At 35.5% G+C, this 26,821-nt stretch overlaps 1 protein-coding gene across 2 annotated transcripts in view; it reads right to left on the bottom strand.

Moving 5' to 3' along the window:
* The window catches only part of FSTL4 (follistatin like 4), a 790,888-nt gene that overhangs the window by 96,737 nt on the left and 667,330 nt on the right, over positions 1–26,821 (bottom strand). For both annotated transcript variants that reach the window (XM_031953062.1, XM_031953063.1), the window contains exon 7: positions 19,113–19,279. In XM_031953062.1, coding sequence (XP_031808922.1) covers positions 19,113–19,279 — 167 coding nt within the window. The remainder of the gene's footprint in view (positions 1–19,112; positions 19,280–26,821) is intronic.

The raw sequence follows: 26,821 nt of genomic DNA, 5'->3' as shown, positions 1-26,821 counted from the left end.
ACATGGATATTTGAAGTCTAGATGATGGGAATGTTTAAGAGTCAGTGCTATCTGTCAACAAAGATTCTCCCTATCTTATTCCATATCTAAGCAAAAAAATCCTTCATGTCAAGTAGTTCAACTAATTTACCTGGCAAGGGTTACTGAGTCAAAGGACACATAGTACCCTTAAAAGAGAAATCTGTGAAGCATTTTCTACAGTACCTAAGATGTTTGTTTGCCCTTACTCAAATGCCACGTTAATCATGGTCATTTCAAGTCCACTTTTGAGGTTGAAAGGGTTCATATACACTGACACCCTCTATGTATGAGTGGGCTGTTCTTTTCAAACACTAGCCTACATTAAAGCCTGTGGCTTGAATCTACATCTCAGGAAAGGGTTCCTTTTACAACTTTCTTCATTCAGCTTGCCATCTTCTCGGATCTCATTTATGTCTTATAAATTCTCAAGTGGTTCTGCCAGCTCTTTTGCCTTTTCAGCCTCCTATAAGACTTTAAGCTCTGCTTCACAGAGATCAAACTCTCAAACTTTGCATTTACCCTGGCAATAAAGGACATATTAATTCCTTGGGAAATAGATTTAAAACTTCATCAAAGGCCTGAAGTGGACATTTTCCAAAAATTACATTGTGACCTCATACAGTTTTAAATCACTGCACTGCTTACAAACTAAATAGCTTTAGGCTTATCCAGAATGGTCCTTCAGCAAGAGAGCAGTTTAAGGTGATTCATATTTTAAACGACAGCCTGGTGTCTTGGATGACCTTACTTATCTATTAAAGTCTTCTACAAATATCTATGTATCTGCTCTAGGGATGTGAATGCTGCTTCTTTCCCATGTGAGCCCTTTAAAAAAATCAAGGGGTGAGTCTTTGATTCACAGATCTTTCTATAGACTAGAGCTAACATGCCCATTCATAACTGGGCATGTTGTGTTGCCTGTCTCCAAAATAATTGGTTTAGATTTCCTTTCCTGTGGGAAATGTGATAGTCTCTCATCAGAAAACTAAGGAGGAAGGTGTTTGGAGAACAGACATAGTTTACCAAGGACAGTTATGAAAAAGTGATGAGAAGGAAAATCTAAGACTAGAAGGTAAGACAAGTGGGAAATATCATTAACTCACTTTGTGATCTTGGACAATTAATATGATTTCTTTTAGCTTCATTTTCTTATGTTCAGTCAGTCAATATTAAGTGACTCATTAGTTAATCAAGCAATCAATCCATAAACATTACTTTTGTTACCTTCTGCATTGGGATTATGAATAAAGATGAAAATAGCTAACCTGAAGGAGCTTATGTTTCAAATGAGGAGACAACACGGATCTGCACAAGGGTACATACAGAAGGTATATACAGATTACACACAAAGTTTATGAAAGAAGAAGGCACCTCTTCATTAGGGACTAGAGAAAGAAAGGGATAGAAGGGACTGATATGAGGAGATTATGAAAAGAGGAGAAGGAACAAGAGGAAACATGTTGATGGCCAAAGTCTTCAACTCCTCTTATGGGGAACATTCTTTCATCTCTGCTGATGAATCATTTTTACCCTTACACTGGAGTACAGTTCTACTGCCACTCAGCTGCCTACTCAGTGCTAAAATAGCTGAATAATTCTTACCTAACATCCGAGGAGGGAAGGCCTGCAGCTTCCTGCTTGAAAAATAACAGATGATTACAGTTCTATGTAATTTCTGGTAGTGGTAGGAAACTAAAGTGACCCTCAGAAAAGACCCTCAGAATCTATTCTACTTTTTACTTTAATCAATCATCTGGTGCTTGCTAGGAATGAGGACAGTAAGGGCTATATATCGTTCCATTCTGCAATCAATTACCTTTTCACTCCAAAGGGAACACAAGTAATATTCAAGCTCTCTCAGAAAAAGCCTAATGCATTATCCTCATCAGCTATGAAAGGTCTGCCTGTCTGAGACACTGAATGAGAGGATAACTGGACCAAATAGTGTTTCAGTGTCCTAAGCCAATGACAGTTTTCTCTTCTGCAGTTAAAGAACATTAGGATGGTAGCTTTAACATCTCCATATAGTAGTTGATGTCAGGGGCTAAGAAACCTTTCTATAGCAAATTATGTACATAATACATTCACTTAGTGTTCCATCCTCAAAGATTAGTGTAAATTCCAAGGGTGAGTGGATGAGTGGCAGAGATCATTTGTGCTAACCACTTACTGAACTTTGCTCAAATATTCTGTGCCCTGTTGTCAAGCTCCCTTGATATCATGAGGTAAACAAGGATAGTTGTTATGGCTCTGTTATTTTTAGTCATGTTCATCTCTGTGACTCACTTGGGGTTTTTATGGCAAAGGTATTGTAGTGGTTTGCTCTTTCCTTCTGCATAATATTTTACAGATGAGGAAACTGAGGCAAACAGGGTTAAGTGACTTGTCTGAGACCAGATTTGAATTCAATTCTTTCCATGCACTACTTAGTTGCCCTAGAACAAGGGTTATTAATCTTTTTGTGGGTCTGCCTTTGGCAGTCTGATAAAATGTATAGACCCCTTCTTCAAATAATATTTTAAAATAACCAAAGGAAATGGTAAATTTCATTTAAAGTCAATAAAAATATAATTTATTTCCATCCAAATTCACTGATGTACTGAAATGTATCCATGGATCCTACAAAGGATATAGATTTCAGATCAAAGATTTTAGAGTTGAAAGAGATTTCTGAAATGACCAGAAACACCTCTATATTTTTGTGAGGAAATAGAGTTCTAGATGTTAGACAATTTGTCTAAGTTTGCATAATGTGTGACAATCAGGAATCTAGATCTCTCACTTCAAATCCAGTGTGTTTCTCCCCTCATCCTCCCCACTTTGTTGACTCTCCTACTTTCATTATCCTCTCTATTTTGGGGCATATTTATTCTCTGAAGCAGCATAAACAATGAAGTTGAATTCCAAAAGACACCCAGGAGTACATTGCACTTTGCACATTGCACCCAGGAGAACGTTCCTGTATTTTTTATAAAGTGCAAGAATACAGAACACAGAAGCCTCTTCCCAATCTTACAAGGTATGTTTGCTTATATTCTCAAGACATTCTTTTCACCCACCATTATGTACAAGTCAGTCTGAAAAATGATAAATGGGCTCCACTCTTTTCTCACTCTCTTAAATGCCATGGTTAAATGGAGCCTTTACTCAAAGTGCTGATACAATCAGTTTCTAATTTGACTCATGTATTTTTGCAGTCCAAGGGGGATAGGAATATCTTGGGGAACTTCTTCCCTTTTTCTACCATGCATCTATTATAGCTAAGACCCTATGTGTTCAACTCTACCTCATTATGCTGACACCAAACATGCTCTGCTATCCAGTGAAAGATTCAAAAAAGATTCCTGTGTCCTGATCTCATAGAGAGCTCCAGGGCTAAATGAGACAACAACACAGGTGGTATGACTTTGGAAGCAATATATGACTATGTGCAAAAGATTTTAGTCCAAGTTCTGCAATAAAGATAAGTGATTGGACATAAAGGAGCAGCATAGTAGCAAAAAATAAAGGCAGCTCCCTAGGGAAGGTAAATTTTGAGCCGTGTTGAGCTCAGATGTAATGGAAATGGTTTGAAGAAGGAAAGACAACTTCTATGTGAGGACCAGAATTGGCAAAAGCATCATGATAATAACATAGTTTGATTGGCTTAGTAGAGCACTGAAGTTCTGAATTTGAATTTTGCCTCAACCATTTGCTATGTCACCAGGGACTAGCCACTTAACCTCTGTTAGCCACAGTTTCTTCTTCTATCAAACAAAATCATATATATAAATATGTTACAATTCTTAAAAGATGCTATTTGAGAAATGCTGTTAATAATAATGGCTTTTATTATTATTGTCAATTAGTCACTGGGGTAAATTCTGGGACCTTATTCCAATTAGGAAATATTAACTGAGTTATCATGATGTCAACTTTTGTATCCATAAACCTTCTTTTAAAAATAGTGGTTTGAATTTTGCTCAGTTTCAAAATGTACACTTATTCAGATGTGAATATAAGCTTTAAAACTAATCTGTGGGAGAGAAGACCCTTGGCTATGAAGTCTTTCAAATACAGTATTTTCTAAGGTTTTAAAACAAAATGTATTCAAGCATTTAATGAGATTATTATAATGCAGACCCAACAACAGGATGATCACTTTGAAAATGGTTTCTCTACAACTAATCAAATGCCTTTCTTCCTTTTACAATGGATTCATGACTGATTCATAGAAAGACAATAAAAGTTAAATGAGTCATGAGCTTTTAAATCATTTTCTTCTAAGACCCTTTAATAACTCACTTTCAAAGACAAGTTGGCTAAGAACATATGCTTCATTAAAACTATTTGCTCTTGGTTTTATACTGTTTAAGTATTGAGAGGAATTTGATGCCTTTACAAATTCTTCAAAATACTTTTAAAAATACTTACTTGTGATGGATTTTGTTTTTCTCCTTATATTATTGCCTTTGTGCTGGCAAACTCAGAAAGCACCAAATATGGAGATTTGTTGATATAGGCAACTAGATCTCTTTCAAAGGGAATAAAAATAGAAATAGGCTGGTGTTTGTTGTGCCTCTAATGAGATATTTTTTTAATATCACTGTGGCGTTTTCAATAAAAATAAGAGAAAAATACATTATATTACCACATAGAGACAGAGGAAATACATAATTCTTAGATTTTAGAACATCATGATACATTTGTAAATGATCAATGTTCAATAAGAAGCATTTAATCAGTGAGCATTATATCCTTTTTCTAGGGCTAGATTGTGTTCTGTTTGACATTAAAAAGTCTAGGTCAGATTATTTTAAAAAGTCAGAACTTTGGAAATGGTACATTTTCTTGGACCTATGTTGGATAAGCACTCAAAGTAAAAAGAGAACAAAAAGTTCTGCCTGAAGACTTTAGATTGCTGTCCCAAGGTAACATCAGTCAGAATTGTCCAGCAACCCTCACTGATGAGAAGAGTATCACCTGTCATCACATTTATCCTACACAGAGACTATCCAGACTATCATGGATAAGGTATGGCAACTTGCGAAATAAAGACTAATGAGGATAAGTGATGTTTTTAAAGTCCTTTAAAATAAAAAAAAAAAAAAGTGTTTTATGTATATTATTGTTTGAGCCTTTTTTCCCTGAGGCAATTGGAGTTAAATGACTTGCCCAGGGTCACACAGCTATTGAGTCTTAACATAACCCCATGAGGCAGGCCTGCAGATATTACCCACTTTTAATAAATAAAGGAATTGGAAATTAGAGAGATTAAATGACAACAGAATGCAAGGAGAACCTTAGTGAAAGGAATTTGGTGTAAATTTCATATAACTTTAGCTCCTGGGTCTCAGTTCCCTTATCTATAAAATAAGAAAGTTGTATTAAGTGCTCTTCTAATTCTAACTCTCTGTTCATATCAATTTATTTTATTCAGCAAGGAATTTTCTGAAGCGGGACCTGAACTTCTGGTAAAGTACTCTTTCTGGTATGCCAGGCTGTCTCTTTGAAGTTGAGTTGAGTATTTAATAATAGAATATTATGAAGACCTGCGAGAAAAAATCTTACTCAGCAATAAAGTAACAAGCTAGATCCTGGAAGTTACAGTAGCTTTTAAATTTACCAACATAATTTTCATTATATTGAGTTTTTTTTCTCCCTTTAGAGAGCCTGATAATGCAGGTTTCCTGGCCTATAGTTTATTACCCCTGTACATGTGCTTACATTAATTAGACATTAAATGTCCAATTGAAAGACTGAGTAAATAAAAGAATGACTAACTCCAGTGAGACTGAAGAGTCAGAAAGCTTATTCATCAAATTTATAGACTAAAATTCTATGCCAGTCATACTCATGGTAACATGGGACTTCATTGTTGTCCTTTAATTCTATAGAGAATCTTTGGCAAAGGAGCTGCATATTTTTGTCTATCTTCTATAAGAGCATTGGAAAATGCTCTTTTCACTCATTTCTCTTTAATTTTTTTATCTTTTTTTTATATCACCTTAATTTTCAAATAAGTACCTTCGCTCAGTCATTCCTTGTAATAAAGAATAAAGAAGACAAAAGGGGGGGGGGAGGGAAGCAGATCAGAAAATTTAACCAAAAAATCAACAGAATCTGACATATATTATATTCCAAAAGCATAGTCCCCCATCTCTGAAAGAAGAGACAGGGATTCATTCTTTCCTTTCCTATCTGGAGAGAAGTTTATTCATCAAAATTAAAGCATATTCAGATTCTGTCATTGTTGTTTTTATTCTTTCAACTGACATTTTAGTAGCTATTTTGTATATATATATATTTTTCTGGTTTTGCTTACTTAGTTGTGTATCAGTTTATATGTCTTTATAAAATTCTTTGAATTTTTCATATTTATCATTTCTTATGACACAGAAATATTCAATTATTTTCATGTGCTAGTTCCTTTAGTCCAAAATCAGTCGCAAAATCAGTGGCAATTCACTTTGTTTCCAGTTCATTATTAACAAAAAATGATATTATGAGGGGACCTTTCTGACTTTGGCTTAACTGTCATAAAAACCTAATAGAAGGACTCCTGGATTAAGGGTGATCAACATTTTAGGCATTTTCTTAATATAATTCCAAACTGCTTTCTAGACTTGTTGGACTAATTGAGTTCTCCACCAATAATATATATGTCTATCTTTCCACAATCTGTCCCATAATACTGATTATTCCTATCTTTTGTCAATTTTACTTGTTTATTGGGATGAAAACTCATTAATTTTGATTTCTATTTTATTTATACATATTATATATATTTTATTATTAGTGATTGAGAACAATATTTTATATCATAGTTAATTGTTTACAAGTCTTTAAAAACTTTTTTCTTCTCATTTGACAACTTATCCATCACAAAATGGATCAATCATTATCAATCTAATATAATTGTATAGATGAATTGCATCTCTTGGAAACAGAATTTAATCAAAGATTTTACATAAATATTCCTTCCCAATTGACAGGATCTCTGATTATTTTTTCATGTAAAGTTCTTTCATTTTCATGACATTTTATATTTTGGGATTATCTCTCTTCCTTGTTTGGTTAAGGATACTCCTTCTGGAGATAGCCTGGGAATAGATCTTATTGTATTTTCTTTTAATTTTGTTTACACAAAATTTTACACTCTGTTCAAAGTCAGAAGGCTCTTGAGCAGGTGAGTAACATAGGCAGATCAGTGCCTTATTAAGATTATTTTTATAGCTAGGTGGGGAATAGAATGGAAGGGGAGACACTGGAAGCAGGGATCAAAATTAAGCGCCTAATTTTAAAAAATGCCAATAAAGGACTGAAATTAGAATAGTGGACCTGAGAGAAAAGGAAAGATTAAAGAGATCATATAGAGACAGAATCAAAAAGCCAGGGCAATTAATTTAATGTGAATGAGCAAGAGAAAAGGAAAAGTCTAATCTTATCCTGAGGTTAAGAATCTGTGTGACCAGGAAGCATGATAAGAGAATGCTCTTTCTAGTCTTTGTTCATTCTTATCACTTGGGCAAACCTTGTTTTTGGTAGAATTGGAGACTTCTAACTACACATTCACAGAATCTATGAATTGGAAGGGGCCTCAGAGATCATCTAGACCAACCATTCCCTGATCTAGAATCTTGACAATCTTTCTGACAAGTAGTCATCCAAATTGTTGTAAATACCTGTGGAGAGGCAGATCTGAGATTGTTAGCTGTTAGGAAGGGACAGCTAGCTGGCACACTGATAGAGGGCCAAGTCTTGAGTAGGGAAGATCTGAGTTTGAATCTGGCCTCAGACACTTACTGGCTATAGGACTCTGGACAAGTCATTTACCTCTGTTTACCTCAGCTTCCTCATCTGCAAAATGAGCTGGAGAACAAAATGGCAAATCTCTTTAATATCTTTGCCAAGAAAATTCCAAATAGGGTCATGAAGGGTTGGACATGATTATATGGCGGAATAACAAGTACAATGGTTTCCATTAAACACAAACACTTGAATGAATGTCTCTGAACTACTGAAAATCAGAACCAGTTTTTATGACAATATCTAGGGATGAAAGTTTGATCCCAAGCCAAACTGGGGATCCTTCCAGGGATGGGATCATAGCTTCCTGAATTGGACATTTAAAATTAAAACAAGGCTTTGGAGTGTACTAGGTAATATTATATAGCAATTACTTCTGCTCTTTCATTTATCATGCTACAGTAAATAAATGTCTGTGCCCCCAGGGCAAAGGATAAACAAATCACAAGCAGTCCCCTGGTAGCTCCTGGGAACATGCTCTTATGTAGATACTATTGATTTTTCATTTTTTAAAAAAAGATGAAATATAAACTACAAGCAACTAATTCTCCTTTCCCCACAACTAATTCCTTGGGATGCCTTTTATATAGCATGAATTGACTTTTGGGAGAAGTTTGAATTCTTTCATGAATTACAACACAGGGTCCCTGGAATGTTTTTATTTCATTCAACATTGATGAGCAGGAAAATCCCTCTTAAGTAATGATGCATAATGAACACTGGATCACCATGCAAGCATCACCTACTGGAATGTAAATCACTTACTCCAGGGTGTCTGCTGAGCAATCTGCTCTCAAAACACACCTAGAAGGAGCTCACCAAGCTACTGCTGTTAGATTTCCAGTTGTGTCTGACTCTTCATGTCGCCATTCTGAGTTTTCTTTACCTTCTTCAGTTCATTTTTACAAATAAGGAAACTAAGGCAAACAGGATTAAGTGACTTGTCCAGGAACAAAGTTACATGATTAATAAAGATGGAATCTGATCTTAGTTTTTCAACACAGCATTATATGCTTGCACGTTATATTTCATAGAAGCTCTCAGAAGCAGGACACTACTCTTATGTTTGTGGTTTTCTTAAGTATAATTTGTCGTTGTCCTCATCTTCCCTTCCCACAAACACTCAATAAATGTCAGTGGCTTTCTATTAACTCAAAAGCAAAATGTAAACTCCTTTAAATGATGGTTGTTTTTACCCTGTTATACTATAAAATTTCTCTCCTTGTTCTGTTCACTCTGATCATTATCTATTAATACATCTTCCTAGATTTTTCTGAAACTGATTCTTTTATATTTGTTCTACAAGAGTATTATATTACAACCATATCCCATAATTTGTTCAGGTAATTACCACCAAAAAAGGAACTGCAACAAATATTTCTGCCTATAAAGTTAGTATTCTACTTTATATGGACTCTTTGGAGGTAGAGGGCTATTAGTAACATATTTTGACCATATTTTGGTCAAAGGAAATTAGTAGTTTAATAACTTTTGGGACATAGGTCCAAAATGCTTTTCAGAATAGGATGACCAGCATGAGCCAAGATGGCAGAGAGAATGCAGAACGTTGCCTGAGCTCTCCCCAGTTTCCCTCAGAATCAATGCTAGATCACAGTTGTACTCCTTAGGAAACTGAGGTAAACAGAGGTAAGTGACTTGCCCAAGCAGGAGGCTCTTAGCCAAAGTACATCAGGTTTAGCTACTTTACTCTGGTTCAGAGAGCCAGTGGATCATCAGTCAGCTGTAAGACCTCCAGTGCAACCATAAAAGCAAATTGTGACCTTCCAAACCCAACATAACAATTAGGACTAAGGACTCCCACTGAGGAGGGAAAACCTGCAGCACAGTTGCTCCAATACAGTGGAAAGTCAGTGAGAAGATCCCGTCCCCCTTACAAAATGCCATCCCTCCCACTCCTTTTCCTCCTCTCCCACCCAAAACCCAAAACCAAAACAAAACCTTGGGAGATGGGAGCAGAGCTCTTTTTTGCTGAGGCAATTGGGATTACGTGACTTGCCTAAGGTTACACAGCTAGAAATGTTAAATATCTGAGACCAGATTTGAACTCAGCTTCACTTGAATTCAGGGCTGGTGTTCTATCCATTGTACCACCTAGCTGCCCCTCATTTTTTTTTTTTAATGAGCAAAAAAACCCAAAAAGAAATCTGACCAAAGAAAGCTATTGTGATGAGGGGAAGCTAACAGCTTGGGAAAAGAATCACAGAAATTGACTGAAGAAAGCAATTCCTTAAAAAATAAATTTGATTTAATGGAAAAAATATACTGAAGAAAATAATGCCGTAAAAATAGAATTGGTGACGTGGAAAAAAAATTTATGGAACAAAACAACTCCTTTGAAAGTACAATTGGCCAAATGCAAAAGGAGGTAAAAAGGCTAACAAGAAAATAATTCATTAAAAATTAAAATTGTACAAATGGAAGAGAATGACTCAATGAAACATCAAGAATCAGTCAAATAAAAATTTAAAAAATGAAACTGAGAAAAAAACCCAGAATGGGTAGACTGATTCATAGTTCCACTAAAAAATTTACCAATGTGAATGTTCCCCTATAAACCTTTCAAGATTTCTCATTTATCCATTTTACTGAATTAAAAAAAAAAAAAAACAACTGGTAGTTGTTCATCTGCTTTGACTACTTATCAATCAGGGAATGGCTCATATTATTATTAATTTTAATTAGTCATTATGTATCTTAAAAAGGGAATAAAAACATACTAAAAAGATTTTATTCCAAGTTAATTCTTTATCTTCTTTGCTTAATTGCTTTGGTTTTGTTTGCAAATAATTTTTTGAATTTTATTTAAATAAAATTATCCCTTTTCCCCCTTTCTGTATCTCTAAGACCTATCTATAGTTATGAAAGGTAATTTCTTTTTTGATTCATTAAGTTATTATGCGACTAATTAATTCAATGACCAACCATGATTACAGAGGACGGGAAGATGAAGAATGGCAAACACCTTCTGACAGAGATGTGATGGATTAATTACACAAAATCTGCAATTTGTTTGGCTTGATTGTACATAGTAGATATAAGGTTTTTTTTTCAGTCTTTATCTTCTCTAATCCAACCCTCCCCTACAAACACAATGGCAGGAGAAGATGGGAAAGAGAGAAAATGCAACTAATTGAAAAATCTTAAAATTAAATGTATAAATTTCTCTTTAATCACTTCACAATCTAGCCCAAATTTATCCTTCCATCCTCTAAATCATGAATATCACTCCCCTTTTAATAGTCTGTAATCCAGCTAAACTAGCCTTGTCTCTGTCCCAATACACAAAACTATGTCTTTTATCTCTGTTCCTTTATTTTATTCTCCGTGTATGGAATATAGTGCCATCTAAAGCAATTTCTCTTTTATTTTCCTACAAGATTTTACTCAAACACCACTTTCTATGTAAATCGTTTTCTGATGCACTCAAATCATTGAGTACCTCCTCTCAATTTTTTTGTGGCTGTTTAATTGTTTTTAGTTGTGTCTAATTCTTTGAGACCCTATTTAGAGATTTCTTGGCAGAAATACTGGAATAGTTTGCCATTTCATTCTCTGGCTCATTTTGCAGACAAGAAAACTGAGACAAACAGGATTAAGTGAATTGCCCAGGGTCACACATTTAATAAGCATCTGAGGCCAGATTTGAGCTCAGGGAAGATGAGTCTTCCTGGTTCAGGCTTAATATTCTATCAACTGCGCCACTTATCTGCTCCTTTCTCCATCTACTTTGTATTTATTTGAACTTATTTTCTCTGTATATGTCTTACTAGGTAGTTATACAAATCCTAGTTATTGAGCCTACTAGAGAAAATTTCCTTACAAGTAGGGATGGTTTCATTTTTTGTACTGGTATACATAGCACACAGCATAATGCCTGGCATATGATGGACACTTAATAACTGACTGATTGATGCATAGTCCCGGTTTCAGTTCCAGACTTACCATCGAATTCCCTGACTGAGTCATGCTCTCATTCTTCACTACTATCTTAAAACTATTTCTCCTAAACACAAACTGATTTAAAATCAGCATTGAGACTATGAACCAATTTTCTTAAATGGCTCCTCAGAATTCTACACTGTCTCTAGTTTCTGGGGGAACAGGTAGGTACCTCTCATTTCCATCCCTCCTGAAACAAGATATCTTGGGCCAAAGTATCTGACTCAGATTCAAAGAAACAGTGCCAGCAGGGTTGGATTAAATGGGTCTATTTAAGAAAGTGAAGGTCAGGGTTCTCCAATTTACCAGCCTGTTGGGCAAATCATTAAATCTGGACCTCAGTTTGTTTCATTTGTAAAATAATGGATTTGAACTAGGTAACTGCTAAGATTCCTTTCAACCTCTAACTCTGTGATGAAGCTATATCAGAGTTAGGAAGTCTACAAGTATAGCCTGGGGTAACGACTGATCTCCTTGGGGATTGATGCTTGGTCTGAGCTATTAACTCCATGGTGATGAAGGAAACTGAGAGTAATGATGGTAGGAAGAAAATGGATTAGGGTTGGTGTCATGTCTGGGCTATTTCTCTGGTGGGCCTCGGGATCAGCCTGAGACCTTGGGCTTAGTGGAGGAGTGAAGTGAAGGAAGCAGGAGAGCAGCCCTGTGGCTGGTCAAAGATGGAGTTTCTGTGACTTAGATCACCGTGGCCGAGAGCCCTCGGTTTCTGGGACTCCCTTAAATACCCCAGCAAACTACATCATCACACCACACCGGGTGCAGCTGTAGAACATCACACCACCACATTACCCTAAGTATAGCCAACTAGACTGACCACATCATTACATTACATCAAGCATGTGCTTAGAGAGCCACCATCTCACACTGAGTAGGTACTTAACTACAAGCACTTTGCTGTCTTAGATTCAAGTACATCCTTTCAGAGTTTCGACCTCGACAGTTGACTTGGTTCGGATACTAACTTGTGAGGCAGAGTTGTGTTAGTCTTCCAGTCAGGAAATCTTAGGTTTATATCCCATTTTGGACCCTTATGGTATGACCTTGAAAAGTCACTTATATATTCCAATAATCTGTTTAGGAAGGTAATAATATGAATATTTATAAGTTATTATGTAATATATAAAATGCCTTGCAAACTTTAATGCCCTATTCAAATGATACCTATATCATTATTATCCACCTGGCTTCGGTTTCCCAATTTAAAAAATTCTCATTTACCAAAAAAACCCAAAACAAAAACAAACAGGTTAGATTCTGAGATCGCTATTGCCTTTTGTAAATCTAACATTTACTAATTTTATGAAAATCGGCAATTTGACATGATATGTGAGAATGGCAGATAGGTTATACAGCAATTACAGTGTTGGATTGTGAGACTGGAAGAAGCAAATTCAAATCCTGCTTTGATAATGACCCTGGGCAAGTAACCTAACTTCTGACTAAGTTTCCTCATGTGTAAAATGGAGACAACAAAAGCATTTACCTCCTAAGGTTGTTGTAAAGATAATATTGGCAAGATTGCTGTATTCATGCTTATTACTATAACTGGCACTAATATTATAAATAAAGGCAAGAACTCAAGAGCACTATGAAGTACACTAGAGAAAGTGAGCTAAGGTCTGAGAATGTATTTCAGCATTTCATCAGGTATGTCAGTATTTCATCAAGAAGCTAACAACTCTCTACCAAATTACCAACAAGAAAAGGCATCAAAAAGATGTTCTCATATCCCATCTAAGTTGCTAACAGCTCTGAAGTCTCTCCCAACATTGAAACACATAAAATATTTTATACTCTATGTGGTAATCTATGTAATTTTATTGAGTCTCTAATGAAATCTTCGAGGACAGGCCCCTTTACATTTTGACTCAGGTTTTTTGGCCAGATTCTTGGCATGGCACTTAGTTCAAGGAGGGAAATGATAAATACTTTGTGATAGTAATATCTTCCTCCTATGGAAGTTCATGCAGAGCTTTTCAATTTGACTCTAAGCTAGAGAGGGAGAGGGGTTCATTACTTTTTGATCAAATACTGTTCTTGTGCACAAGACATCCTTGATGTTTGCAAATCAGAAAAGTTTAATTACATGTGTCATTAAAATGGCATTCTGTAATGACTGTGTAACTGAATTCATTAATGGGATTCTTAACATATCAGACAAGACAAATTACTATTGTGTTGTTCATGAAAGCTTCTCATTAAGAGAGCAATGAAAAGTGATTAATATTTTGTTGCCAATCAAGATGTCTCATAAAAGTGATAAAGAAAGGAGGTGGATAAGTCAAACCAACATCTTCACTTTTCTATCTTGGTTTTTGTCATAAATCGCCTCTCTTCCCAGAGGATCTTCTTTCATTTCCAATTTTGTATTTTCTTAGATGAATATATTTATCTGAAGTCAAGACAGGACATGATGGTAAAGCAGAGGCACTGACAAGTCTGGCAAAGAGGGAAAAGTTCTGGATTTCAAATGAAAAGACAGGGGAGCAAATCTAGAATCTGCTACTTACTAGGTAGGTAATTTAATGTATCTGGGCCACAGTCATTTCATCAGCAAATTGAGGTTGGTTTAGATTACTTTTAAAGTCAAGCCCTGAGTCCATGGTCCTATGCTTCTTGGTACTGTAGTAATGGCAGTTATAGTCTGCTGAGTTTGTTTCATTTGGATAAAACAGGGCTATCTGTTTTTGCCCTTCTTTCTATTAATTTTCTACCTAATTCCTAGTATGGGAGCTACATAGGGTTCTAGGTACTTAATCTATTGCTTATTGCTATTTAGGCATTGGACAATTCCTTAGATGGGGTCAAGTTTGCCTTATCTGTTCCTTCTTACAATGAAAGACAACTTTCTATGATCCAACTCTTATATTGTCATAAACCTATTCAAAAACTTTGAATACCTCTCTGGACAAAGTACAAATCTTCAGAATCGCCTCCTAAGGGCTTTCCTAAATTTGAAGTCCCTACTTAGCTGTCTGATTCTTGAACACAAACAACTGTTTCAATCAAGTCCCTATTATTACCCCCTAAAACAGGACCAGGTCAAGTGGGTCTCTATATTCTTCTTATCACTTCTTATCACTCCCTAAATGACTCAACCCATCTAAATCCAATCATCAAGGTCAAATGGAGGCCATAATTTCTCCACAAAGCCCTTGAGGATAATTTTAGCACACTTCTCAGAATATTTATAACACTTACTCCAGACCATGAAGATAGAGACTGGATCTGAGTTTTGGTTGGCATAAAGAACTCTAGGATGAATAAATATTCTTGATCAATGAAGGTAGGAAGGTTCTTTGAAAGGTAGAATCTCAGAGAGCTCTCTAGGGTACTCACCATTACAAGACAGAGCTGGTACTTGAAAATAAATTTTTTTGAATTCAAGACCAGCTCTCTAAGCATGTTTGTGCCTGAATCCTTTGCTATATAATGATGACGATGATGGACATCACGAAGGACAACAGCGGCAACAAATGATTTCAGCGTGTCCTTGTAATTTCTCCAATACTGTTATGAAAACTAAGTACTAGAACCATATATAATTCCCATTGTCTTTTCTATAGTAGCTGTTCATCTAATCCGAGCTAGTCTGAGCTAGTGAAGCTTAATTAGGGCTTATTAAATATTGACTGAATCGTAAACTAGTTTATTGTCTTGTATGAAGTAGTTACTTGATATATGTTAGTTGAATGAAACTGAATTTATGTGCATCTTTGTAATGAATTCTCAATAGCAGGAATGCCCTATAATCTGTTTATATAAGACTAAGCATGTGGGATATGGAATGTATATGGATTGTGATGATCCTGGACTTCTGTTCCTTCCTTCTGTTGCTCAAAGTTCTATGACCAGCTCCAGTTCTTGCTTATATCTTCCTTTTTTTTTTTTTTTGGTGATGCAATTGTGGTTAAGCTAGTGAGTGTTAAGTGTCTGAGACTGGATTTGAATTCAGGTCCTCCTGACTTTAGGAACAATACTCTGCCCACTGTACCATCTAGCTGATCCTTTAGTTCTTGCTTTAGAAAGACCTGTTGTTCGTACCTCCATTTGCCCAGTTTAATCTTTCCTCCACAGAAGTTTTATATGGAATACCAAGTGATATTATATGCTACATTGAGTGACATCTTCAAAGATTTTCAGAGCATAAATGTGCATCCCATACTGGGTACATTTATGGTAAATACTCCTTATGAAAAATGAAAATTCATTACAGTTATTGAATGAATCCCCTATATCTCTTGCTTTGAAGATAATTGCAACACCCAAGAAAAGAAGAAGGTATCAGAGATTACATAAAATTTAGGCATCCTGTTGAGAAATTGCTATCCAGTCTGGGATATTCTAAAAAAAGGGAAAATTCCTCTCAAACTTGGTCAAATATAGAGAGGGCACATTTTCTCCATCCTAGGCTTCCAATCTTGGTCTTAAACAGCACTGGTTTTAGAGTTAGACTTTGGTTCTTAGACTCATTTTTCATGTTTAATCCTGAGGAAGACCTTTGGCCTCATATAGCCTCAGTTTTCTTATCAGAAAAATAGATATAGAATCATTCTTACTACCAAAGCCATATTGAAGAAAGTTGTGTAAAATATAAATATCTATAGAAATTAGATATTTTCCTGTTCTTATTGTAGTGATAATTATAACAACAATAATTATAGTTAAATTTGATGTTAGAAGTCACAGCAATAATATTTCAAATCAGCAGGAGTAGTCCTGATTGATGCAACATTTATGTAAGAATAACTTCCACACTGAATATGAATTAAAGTCATAGATTTCATAGATATCTATGAATTTGTGGCAACTTTTAGTGAGGAAACACTCTACCAAAGCAGAGAAATAGTTCTCCTGAAACTTTTAGTCTTAAGAGATAAAGATTTACTTAAGCAGGACTTGAACTCAGTTCTCTTTTGATTCTAAGACTAGTGACTTTTTATCCACTATTCTGTACTGACTCAGTCTTCACTTAAGAAAATTAAAATGAAATAAAAATAAGCACTAAATTATTAATTACCACTCTTTTGAAAAGCAATGGATTTGGGAGCAGCTAGGTGGTGAAGTAGATAAAAGTGAAGTAGATAAAGCACACCAATCCTTGAGTCAAAAGGACCTGAGTTCAAATGAAGCCTCAGACACTTAGTAACTATGTGACTCTGGACAAGTCACCTAATTCTAATTGATTAAAACAAACCTCAATGGTTTTGGAAGGTTTGTATTCCAATTTTGCTCTACCACTCTTGCTACTTGTTCATTTCTCCTTTCTTAGTTTCAATTAATTTCTTTATCTGTTAAAAGACAATGTTAGACCAGTTAACATCTAAGGTTTTTTCCTTTTCAATCCTTGGTCCTATGATATAACATCCATCACTGAAACAGAGTTGTGATGATTGGAAGGAACTTCAAAGAACATCCAAGAGTATTTAGGCAGGACTCTGTACTACAATATGCCCAGTAAGTGGCTGTCCTGATGAGTCTATGATTTTACTGGTAGAAGGATCTCTCAGGGAAGGTCTTCCTTGATCAGAGAAGGTTGGAATTTTCTCTTCAAATATAGTCCTAGAGAGCAGTCTAGAGTACTGAAGTTAGATGACTTTGACAGTTTCACAAAAGCATTAATTATCAAAAGTGGGGACTTCAATGTGTGTCTTGGGAGGAGGTATCAAGGCCACTTTCCTATCCTTTATACTATGCTGCCTCAAAACATGGCAACTTTGAATTGAAAATGAATTTTAGATGTGGTCTCAACTGTACAGATCATTATTACCTTTATTTGGGTGATTTGTTCAGTTTTTCAGTAATGTCCAATTCTTCATGACAAAACCATTTGGGGTTTGCTTGGCAAAAATGCCAGAGTGGTTTGCCATTTCCTTTTCCTGCTCATTTTACAGATGAAGAAACAGAGACAAAGAGGTTTCAGTGACTTGCTCAGGATCATACAACTAATAACTGCTCAAGGCCAAATTTGAACTTAAGGAAGATGAACCTTCCCAACTCCAGGCACTGTGCTTTTTTAGTTGCCTTTAAGTCAATAGTTTAATACTGAATTAAAGAGGGAGCATGGTATACTGGACAGAAATGTGGCTTGGGACTCCTAAAATTGTTGTGCCACAGTTTCCTTTTAATGTCCTGACCCAGTTTCCCAATTGTCCTATTTAGTTACTCTGCCTCAGGTTATAACCTTTCCCTCTTAATGTTTGATGAGATAAAGGTTTTATATCTTTAGGCTATAATCATTCCTTCTTAATGTTTGACAGGATAAAGGTCTATCTATTTTAGACATCATGAGAATATCAGAACCTCTCCAGTACCTCCCTCCATTATGTCATACTAGGTGCCTCCCCGCATTAGGTTATCCCCATTCAGGTACCTCCCCCATTATGTCATTGTTTTTGTTATCCTATAAAAGAGTCTTGCTGTCTGACATTCAGGGCTGGATTCTTTGAGACAATAGTCTTGTTCAGCCCTGGGACCAAAGATGGATCATTTGGTCCCGGTAAATCCCGGTAAATCATTCAATAAACTATTAAATTGTTCTCTAATCTCTGTCTTGCTCAGTTCTCCAGCATTACAAAATCAAATCCTGAATTAAACACATATTGCTTTTATGAGTGTGGGCAAAACATTTAATCTCTTAAAGGCAGCTCTTTAAGACAATAAATTGCAGAAAAGGTGCTGTTTTGCTTTGGTAGCATGAATTTCTTCATTAGGAATGTTTTACAAGAATAAAAGTATGAGGCTAGTTTAAAAAACAAGAAGAGTACATCTATTTTTTGAAAAGCTACATAATCCTCCTCCCTTGCAGATTCCTTCTATTGTTCACCTTGTTATTGTTTGTCCTTTGTTCTTGAAGAGGGCCTTGATTTACAAGTGAATTACATTGAGTGAGGGAGGGCTATGCAAAATCATTAGCCCCACTCTCTCCTCCACAATTTTCTGCATTGAGTGTTAATATATAGATCAGGATGACTGGAAATGCAGTAGGAGATGTTCTTTTTAAATTGAGGTCTTTCCCAAGTCTCAGTTTGATTGAGGAAATATCTATTCAATGACTTTTAAAGCTCAGTAAGAAACAAAGCAAAGAAAGACTTCTTTCACCAATTCAAATGCCTTAAGTCATCATTCAGGGATCTTTGCAATCTAGCATTCATGTTCAACTTTTAGTTTCATTAACCCTGAACACATACCTGTGTGGAAAGCATACAATTAACTAATACCAACTCTATACAACATATTTGTTATGTTGGATATGTAGCCCAGTGAAAAAAGATTTGGGAGGCAGAATTGTATTAACTTATTTTTTAAAAAAACTGAAGACTTACATTGATATCTTCCAAATCCAAAAAGTTTAGGATGACTCCATTGCGTTCCCATATGATGGGTGGCCTGAGTGCCCCTTGGATGCCACATGTTAATACTGTACTAAGTCCAACAGTCACTGTAGTAACAACAATCCTCTGCTCCTCAGGAAGACTAAGATGAACTATTTCTGCAGGAGAAACAGAAAAGAAAGTCATGGTCAAGATCAGTGTCAGGTCTTTTAGAAAAAAGTTAATTTGGATTCAAGAGTTAACTGCCATTGTGATTGCCTGGAGTACAACTGTTAAGTGGTGATGTCGATTAAGAATACAGAATACATGGGGATGAGGTCAAGGTATCTATTTAGACATCGCTTCTTTCTAACCTTAGGAGACAGGCAAGTATTTGAACTTCAGATGTATGCTCTTGTTTATGACTCAGGCCTAGATTCTAAACATTCATTTTCATTCATTCATTCACTCATTATTGATTCCAATAATAACTTTTAACATTTATTAAGTGATTCTTGCAATTAGAGCATTGTTCTAAAGGGCTAGGGGCCATAAACAGGTTACATAAGATTTGGAAGCTGGAATTATGTAAACTATGGTCTAATCTTAATGTTCAAGGAGAAATCTTACTTTACTACATAAAGCTGAAAGAGCAGTAATCCATTTTCCAATCCATAAACCCATTAAGAGATCTTCCTGCCTACATCCTGAATTATAAAATCTCTTGCCTTATCAAATTCAATGAGAAAGCTTATCTCATTTTTTAAATCACCTAGAAATATCTCATTTGAACTTCCCTGGGCATTTAAATAAGTGTAAAAATGACAAAGGTTTACAAAAATAAGGCTTGTGGATCAACAAGTGTTAATTGTGAAGTCTGGAAATTATGAATCAGCTCAGGACAACTGGAGGAACTATAGTCCACAGGGACATATAAGGCCCAGTTCTCTGTCATTCAAGGGGGAGTACTCTGCTACTGCCTGTTATTCAGTTAACCTCATTGATGGGGAAATATGAATAAATTAAAGCATGTTTTGTTCGTACCTCTTAAATAAACGTATATATTATTGTTTTACAATTATTTGTGTTTGTGTCTTATTTTGCCTTTACAAGCTCTATGAGGAGAGGAACACTTCCTTATCTAAAGTTTATTCCTTTACTGGTGCCTACTATAATATCTGCCTACTATAATATCCTGGTGTAGACTTAAGGGATAAATGAGAAATTAAACTTAATTTATTGAGTCATAATCCAGAATATAGAACAATCAGATAGTAAGCTGAAAATTTTGTAGATAAAATGAATGAATGAAAAAAAATTAGCTTCTGTGTTAACCTTGACAATTTTCTCTACCTTTTTTCCCTTAAGGAAATACTGCTGGAAGGGGATAAACAAGAGTCCCACATTTCCTAAAAGAGAGTATTTCAATATTTCTGGGCCTTTCCAAAGAGTCATTTGGATGATTTTTCCCAGAATATGTCATTAAATCATTTTTTTTATTGAGTGAAAATTAATTAAACATCTACTATATTTTAGCTGAGATGAACCGTGTATATATCTGAATAAGTGTGTTTGTGTATTTTTAATATATACTATTTGATTCTTCCCCCAATTACATGTTAAAACAATTTTAAAAGATTTTTTTTTTTAAAGTTTGATCCCTACTTATCCTTCCCTCCTCCTTCTCTTCCTTACACTCTGAGATGGTAAACAACCAGATATAGGTTATACATGTGCAATCACATAATGTATTTAAATTTAATACTTAAAAAAAACAAGATAACAACATATGATGCATCACATTCTACAGTAAAGAGCCAAAGGGTCAGTGTTAAAGCCTGTAATTTTTTAATGGGAATTTTAGAGAAAAGAGAGATATCCGTGAACTGGAATTGCCAAGGAAGGTCTCATGGAAGAGATGAGCATTAAAGGAAGCATCTATTTCTTCTTAATCTCTAGCCTAAGAGGCAAAAAGGTATTTTCCCTTTTCTGTGAGTGATGCTGTTAGCCTAGAAATCAGAATATAAAATCACAGGTTAATGTAAAGAGGGAAGAGTCTGACTCCTCTGTGATTAGAAGCCAGTAGTTAAAAGCTTCTTGTCTTCAGTTGACTCTTCTCTTAAATGTCACAGTTGGATAGAAGATATCTGAGCTTACTTCAGGGTTAGATTTCTGCTCTTTTGATCCTAATTTGTAATATACAAGAATTGGACTAGACCTCTAAAAGCCCTTCTTGTTCTAAAGTCTATGATCCTACATGTTCAGGGGACTCTGAATAGATCAACTTGGTTGAAGGACAAGGAGTGCAATGGATTGGAAGAGAAAAGATTAGAGAGTTGGAGGTCTTACCAAGGTGACTATAAATGAAAGGCTAATAAATTAGGACAATCATTTGAGATAAGAGGTGATAAGAGAAGCTTTCAAGGACAGTATTGGGAGTACCCATCTAGGAACTAGTAAAACCAGCCTGATAGAAAGACATTAAGTAAAGACTGACTTCAATGGGTTCTTCCTAGAAAGGGGGAGGACTGTACATTTCTGCTTATTTGTAATCATCATTCATATTTAAACCTTTGAAGATATTTCTGATAATCTACATGTAAGAAATTTTATGTAGGAAAAGATGCCAAATGTAAAGGCATGAATACTGAAGGAATGATCAGAATTCTATTCCTGCTAGCTGTATAAATATTAGTCAAAAAGTAAACAATGGAATCACTTAACGTTTAATTAAATGAATATTTTATTGAATGCATTCCTATCAAAATTCCCAGAGACCTTTTAAAATCCTAAAGGGATTTATGTTAACAAATTTATTTCCTTCTTCTCCATGTCCCCAAATATTTATCAATAAATAATCTTCAATAACCAAGCTTTATATCCCCAAATAGTAGGAAGATATAGGCTTACAGACTGGCTAGAAAGATTACACTGAGAAAATGGGGAATGAAACCACTTTGAAATGCTTAATCTCTAGTGAGAATGTGTAATTGGAAACTTCCTCTGGAGATTGTAGAATTTAGAGCATTAAATCTCTTGCCTGTCAGCCACAGGGGCCTTCCTACCCCCAGTGATAAAAGTGCTAACATTAATGAAAAGAAAGAGTAACTAGAAACAAGTAGAGAGGACATATACAAGATCAAATCTTGTCATTATCCAAGTCACAAATAAAAATTGTCAAGGGCATTTAAGACTGAAAATGATCTGAGCCAGTGATTAGTATTTCCTAAGTCTGTTAGGAGAAGGCTTACTTGCAATTTATTCCCCTGAAGCAAAAACGTTTAAAAGATGGTAACTGATATGGCTGGAGGTAGCCAGGACAGCTGATGACCTCATCAGAATTGGGATGGAAGAAAGTCCTTGGGAGAGGGATGATAGAGAGGAGGCACTGAGAGTAGCCACCTGGGAGTAAGCAAGGAAGTAGGGTTCTACCACAGGTGAGTGGAGGACCATAAGCCTGGATACTGTGTTCTACAGGCCAACATCTCATCTAATCTTTCTGAGCCTTAGAGCCCAGAGAGAGAACTTCAGTTCCCTCAACTGGAAAATAAGGACTAGATTATCTATATTGGCCATTTCAACTCCAAAATCTCTGTTTAATATTTTTAATCTTTAGTATTCTACACTGTTGGTCACCCTCTTCTTGAAATACTATTTTGGTTTTGAAGACACTATATTCCCTAATTTATCCTTCTCTGAATGTTCCTATTTCACTTAGTCTTTCACTTACTCTTTCTATAGTCTCTTTGTAACAGTATCAAATCATTATTTTATTTTCTATTAATCTACAGATATATGAAGATTGTTTGGAAATCTCATTTTTAGACCTGACTTCTGTTCAAAGGATCAATACTATTTAATCCCCAGGTATCACTACTAGCTTCCACTGTGATCCTATTTAAAAGAGAAAATTTCTTAAAAAAGAAATTTCCCACTTCTGAAAGTGGGAATTTTCACAGTAGGGCAGGTGTGAGTATGATCCTTGACGAACAGAAGTGTCAGGAATCTGCCCCATTTTCTTTGGTTCTCAGAAAATGGATGATCATTTGTCTTCTAACTCTATCTCTGAAGTTTAATTCTGTAGTGAAGAGGCCAACTTATTATTAAGAGTTTTGTGAATTATCTTGGATTTTCCCAGTCAGAAAACAGGACCAGAGCCAACATCTCTGCAAACTCTTCTCTGTCAACACTTTCTTTCTTAATTACTAATTGCATAACATTGAAATAATGAAATCAACAACTATAGCAATAGACAAAACAAGCTTAGCTGCATCAAGTATTTATTCTTGGCATACAATCAGTGAAAGAAATAAATAATACCTAATAGTTATGAAACACTGCATAAAGAAATCTGTTGCTGAGGGGTAGAGGAGGCAGGGCACAAGTTTGTCAGAATTAGAAAGAAAATAATCTACTCTGAATATAAGACTTTTTGGAAATGTTTGGTGAGCCCTACTGAGATGGAAAAACAGTTCAATACTCAGGGTCACTTTATCACATAAAGATGGAGTAAATTTGGCACTAGCACATGAAGAATGAAATTGAAGACCCAAGAGCTTATGAAAGTTAGCGTTCTTCCCAGCCTTAGCTGTCCACCTGCCAGCAGAGAATACAGATTCTCAATATGAATAGTTCATGCAGGAGGGGGGCAGAGAGTGACTAGAGCTCCAGGTCTGGAGTCAGGAAAACTTTTTTTCCTGAGTTCAGATCTGACCTCAGACTTACTAGCTATGTACTATGTATGTACATACATACATAGTATGTATTTAGCTTGGGCAAATCATTAAACTTGCATGTCTCAGTTTCATTATTTGTAAAATGAACTGGAGAAGGAAATGGTAAACTATTCCAGTACCTTTGCCAAGAAAACCCCAAATAAGATCATAAAGAATCAGGTACAACTGAATAACAACAAAATTTTGGGAGGAATCATATCAGAAGTAATGCTATAATTCCACCCTCATGTCTGTCTCACCATCAGCCCTTTATAATAACTCCCTGTTGTTTTAGATCCTTTCTTATGACCATTTTCTGTCTTGCTGTGAAATTCAAGGCCTAACTGCTTTGTGCAATGTAGATTGTACCTTTAATTATCTGCCAAACACCTCTATGTGGATATTAAACTGGAATTGCAACAGAGAATGCACAGAATCCTCACCCTTACATCCCTCACCTTTCTCTGCTAAAAAAAAAACAAACAAACAAACAAAAAAAACTGTCCAAAATCAAACTGATCAGCACACCCTCAGATCAAAAATTTTAAAGTATTATAATGAATGTCACATTTCTGCTCAAAAACATGCAGAAGTACCCCATTCCCCATTCACTCATATATCTATTAGATAATTTATCATTTCTTTGCTTGACATTTAAGGTACACTACAATCTGTTCTTATTGTGCTTGTGTAATTTTCTTTTTCCTTTTCTCATATTCTGGGGAGGGTTCTTATACTGTCTATGACAACTCTTTACCCTCCCCCTAATTGTGCTCAGATAATTTAGTGCACCTGGCTAGTATATTGTCTCTCCTCCTTTCTAAGTTTCTGAATGCTTTATATCCATTAAAATTTAGCTCCAGGAATTATATAAGTTTTTGTCTTTTGGGGGCACAGCACCTTTCATATAAATACACAAATTTTCTTATAATAGAGTGAAAAGCAATAGAAGGAAAACAGAATTGGGCACCAATTGTGCTTGCCATCCTCTGGTCCAAAAACCCATCTTTTTCTCAAAGATTTGATATTCTAAGACTAAAAAGCAGGAAGAAAAATACGAGGAGTTGGCTTGTGATTCAATGATGAGAGTGATTGGGAAGGAAATTTAATTCAAATTCCAGCTGCTTCTCCACAAATATGTCACTTTTGGGGAGGCAATTGTAGAAGGATTATAAAATTAAGTGTTTTAACTCTGTTTGAGAGATAGAAGGAAACTTTATGGGAGGCTTAGAAAATATGTGTACATGATGCACCAGGGTATCTTAATAGTCTGTAACCACCATTTCTATTCCCACAGTGGGGATGGGGGAAGGGACACAAGACCTAGAATTTGAATGAGTGATGAGAACAAGAATCAGTTGCCTTGGTGAATAACCACCTTGGTTCTGAAGGGGATGAAAGAGTCATTTAGCAAGTTGACATCCTTATTTTAGCCATAGTATTTAGAGTTGGAAGGGATATTAAAGTCCATCTAGTCCAATGCCCTCTATTTATAGAAAAGGAAACTATAGGCCAACAAGGAATGAATTGCCCCAGTCCATACAGTCTGTCAATAGAAGAAGCAATATTAAAATGTAAATATTTGAATTCACCTAGCATTTTTTACATAATACCACCATATCTCTTCTTTTTTGGGTATAGTTCCTAGGAAGCCAGTAGTATTGGCCAAGCTAATGACTAAAGAAATAAAGTCACAGTACAGACCATGTATTTTAAAAGCTTATTTTGACTTAACAACCAGAGAAATAATGGAAAGTGAAATTCTACAGAGTAGAATTTAACGTCCTGATAAAAGGCAATTCTCTATAAAATCCTTTTTTGCACTCATCAAATGCAGTCATAACATCAAAATGAAAAGGAACATAGTTTGTCTCTTGGAAAGTTTTGTGTATGCAAACTTCTTACTCTCCATTTTTCATCTCTAAGTCCTGTGATAAGTTTATGAAAAAAATCCCTGATGTCCCTTTTTAGCAGCAGAAAGATTATAGCATCATAATTTTTGGTTATCTAAATAGTCATGACAGTGATGGATCATAAAAGCTTGTAGGACTTTCAATCATCAGAGAGATGAGAAAACTGAGGCCCAGAAAAAGAGGAAAGGACTTTGTTCAAGGGCATGTGGCTATTTAAGGCAAGTATTGGGAAGAGAATTCAAGTCTTCCAATCTCCAGTATACAGCTTTAGCAAAATGTGGAATTTAAAAGTGGTAAACAAGTGATATATCCCAAACTCAACTTCTCCCATTACACTTGCCCCCAAATATGTTGAGCATTCATACAGGAATCAATGAAGTAAAAATTTACTAAATGCTAATTGTGTGCAGAGGAGAAAGATATAACAAATTTAGATATGAAATGGTTTATGTTCAATCTTTTTTTGAGGAATAAAATGCCCTCATCATTTATAAACTAGTAAGGGGTTAAGGTAAACAAGGTTAATAATAACCAATATTATATGATGTATTAGGATCATACAATCAAAGGTTTTGAGGGAGGAGGAACCGAAAAGATCATCTGGTGAAATCTGAAGTGCAAAGAAGTTAAGTGACTGGAGTAAGGTCACACAAGAAGCAAGTAAAAGAGAGATATGATTTAAATTAATATCTTTTGATTCCAAATCCAATGCTTGATGCAGTATAAGTTCTGAGAAGAAGGATGCAGGAGTATATGGCATTTGAAATGATTCCAAGAGATGGGATGCTCTTTGTGGATGTACCTTCGCAACAAACATAGGTATTTCATGGATTATATCATTGTAAGGACAAGAGACAGGCAGGATGTAAGAATGATGAAAGTTATGTGTGGCACTGAATGATGGACCAATCATAGACTTATCCTTTACAAGCTAAACATTCACATTCAACAAAAGCAATGACCTGGAGGCAAGACGACTACCAGAAGACTTAATGTTAACAAAGTAGCACTTCTCCCTGCCTGACTAATTGGTTGCTAACTTGGAAGGAAAGTGGAGCAGAAAAGGAGTGGGCAGCTTTCAGAAACTTGTACA

This window comes from Sarcophilus harrisii, chromosome 2 (assembly GCF_902635505.1).
Source record: "Sarcophilus harrisii chromosome 2, mSarHar1.11, whole genome shotgun sequence".
Lineage (NCBI taxonomy): Eukaryota > Metazoa > Chordata > Mammalia > Dasyuromorphia > Dasyuridae > Sarcophilus > Sarcophilus harrisii.
Note: the sequence above shows the minus strand (reverse complement) of the source record. Positions and strands in the feature narration are given on the sequence as shown.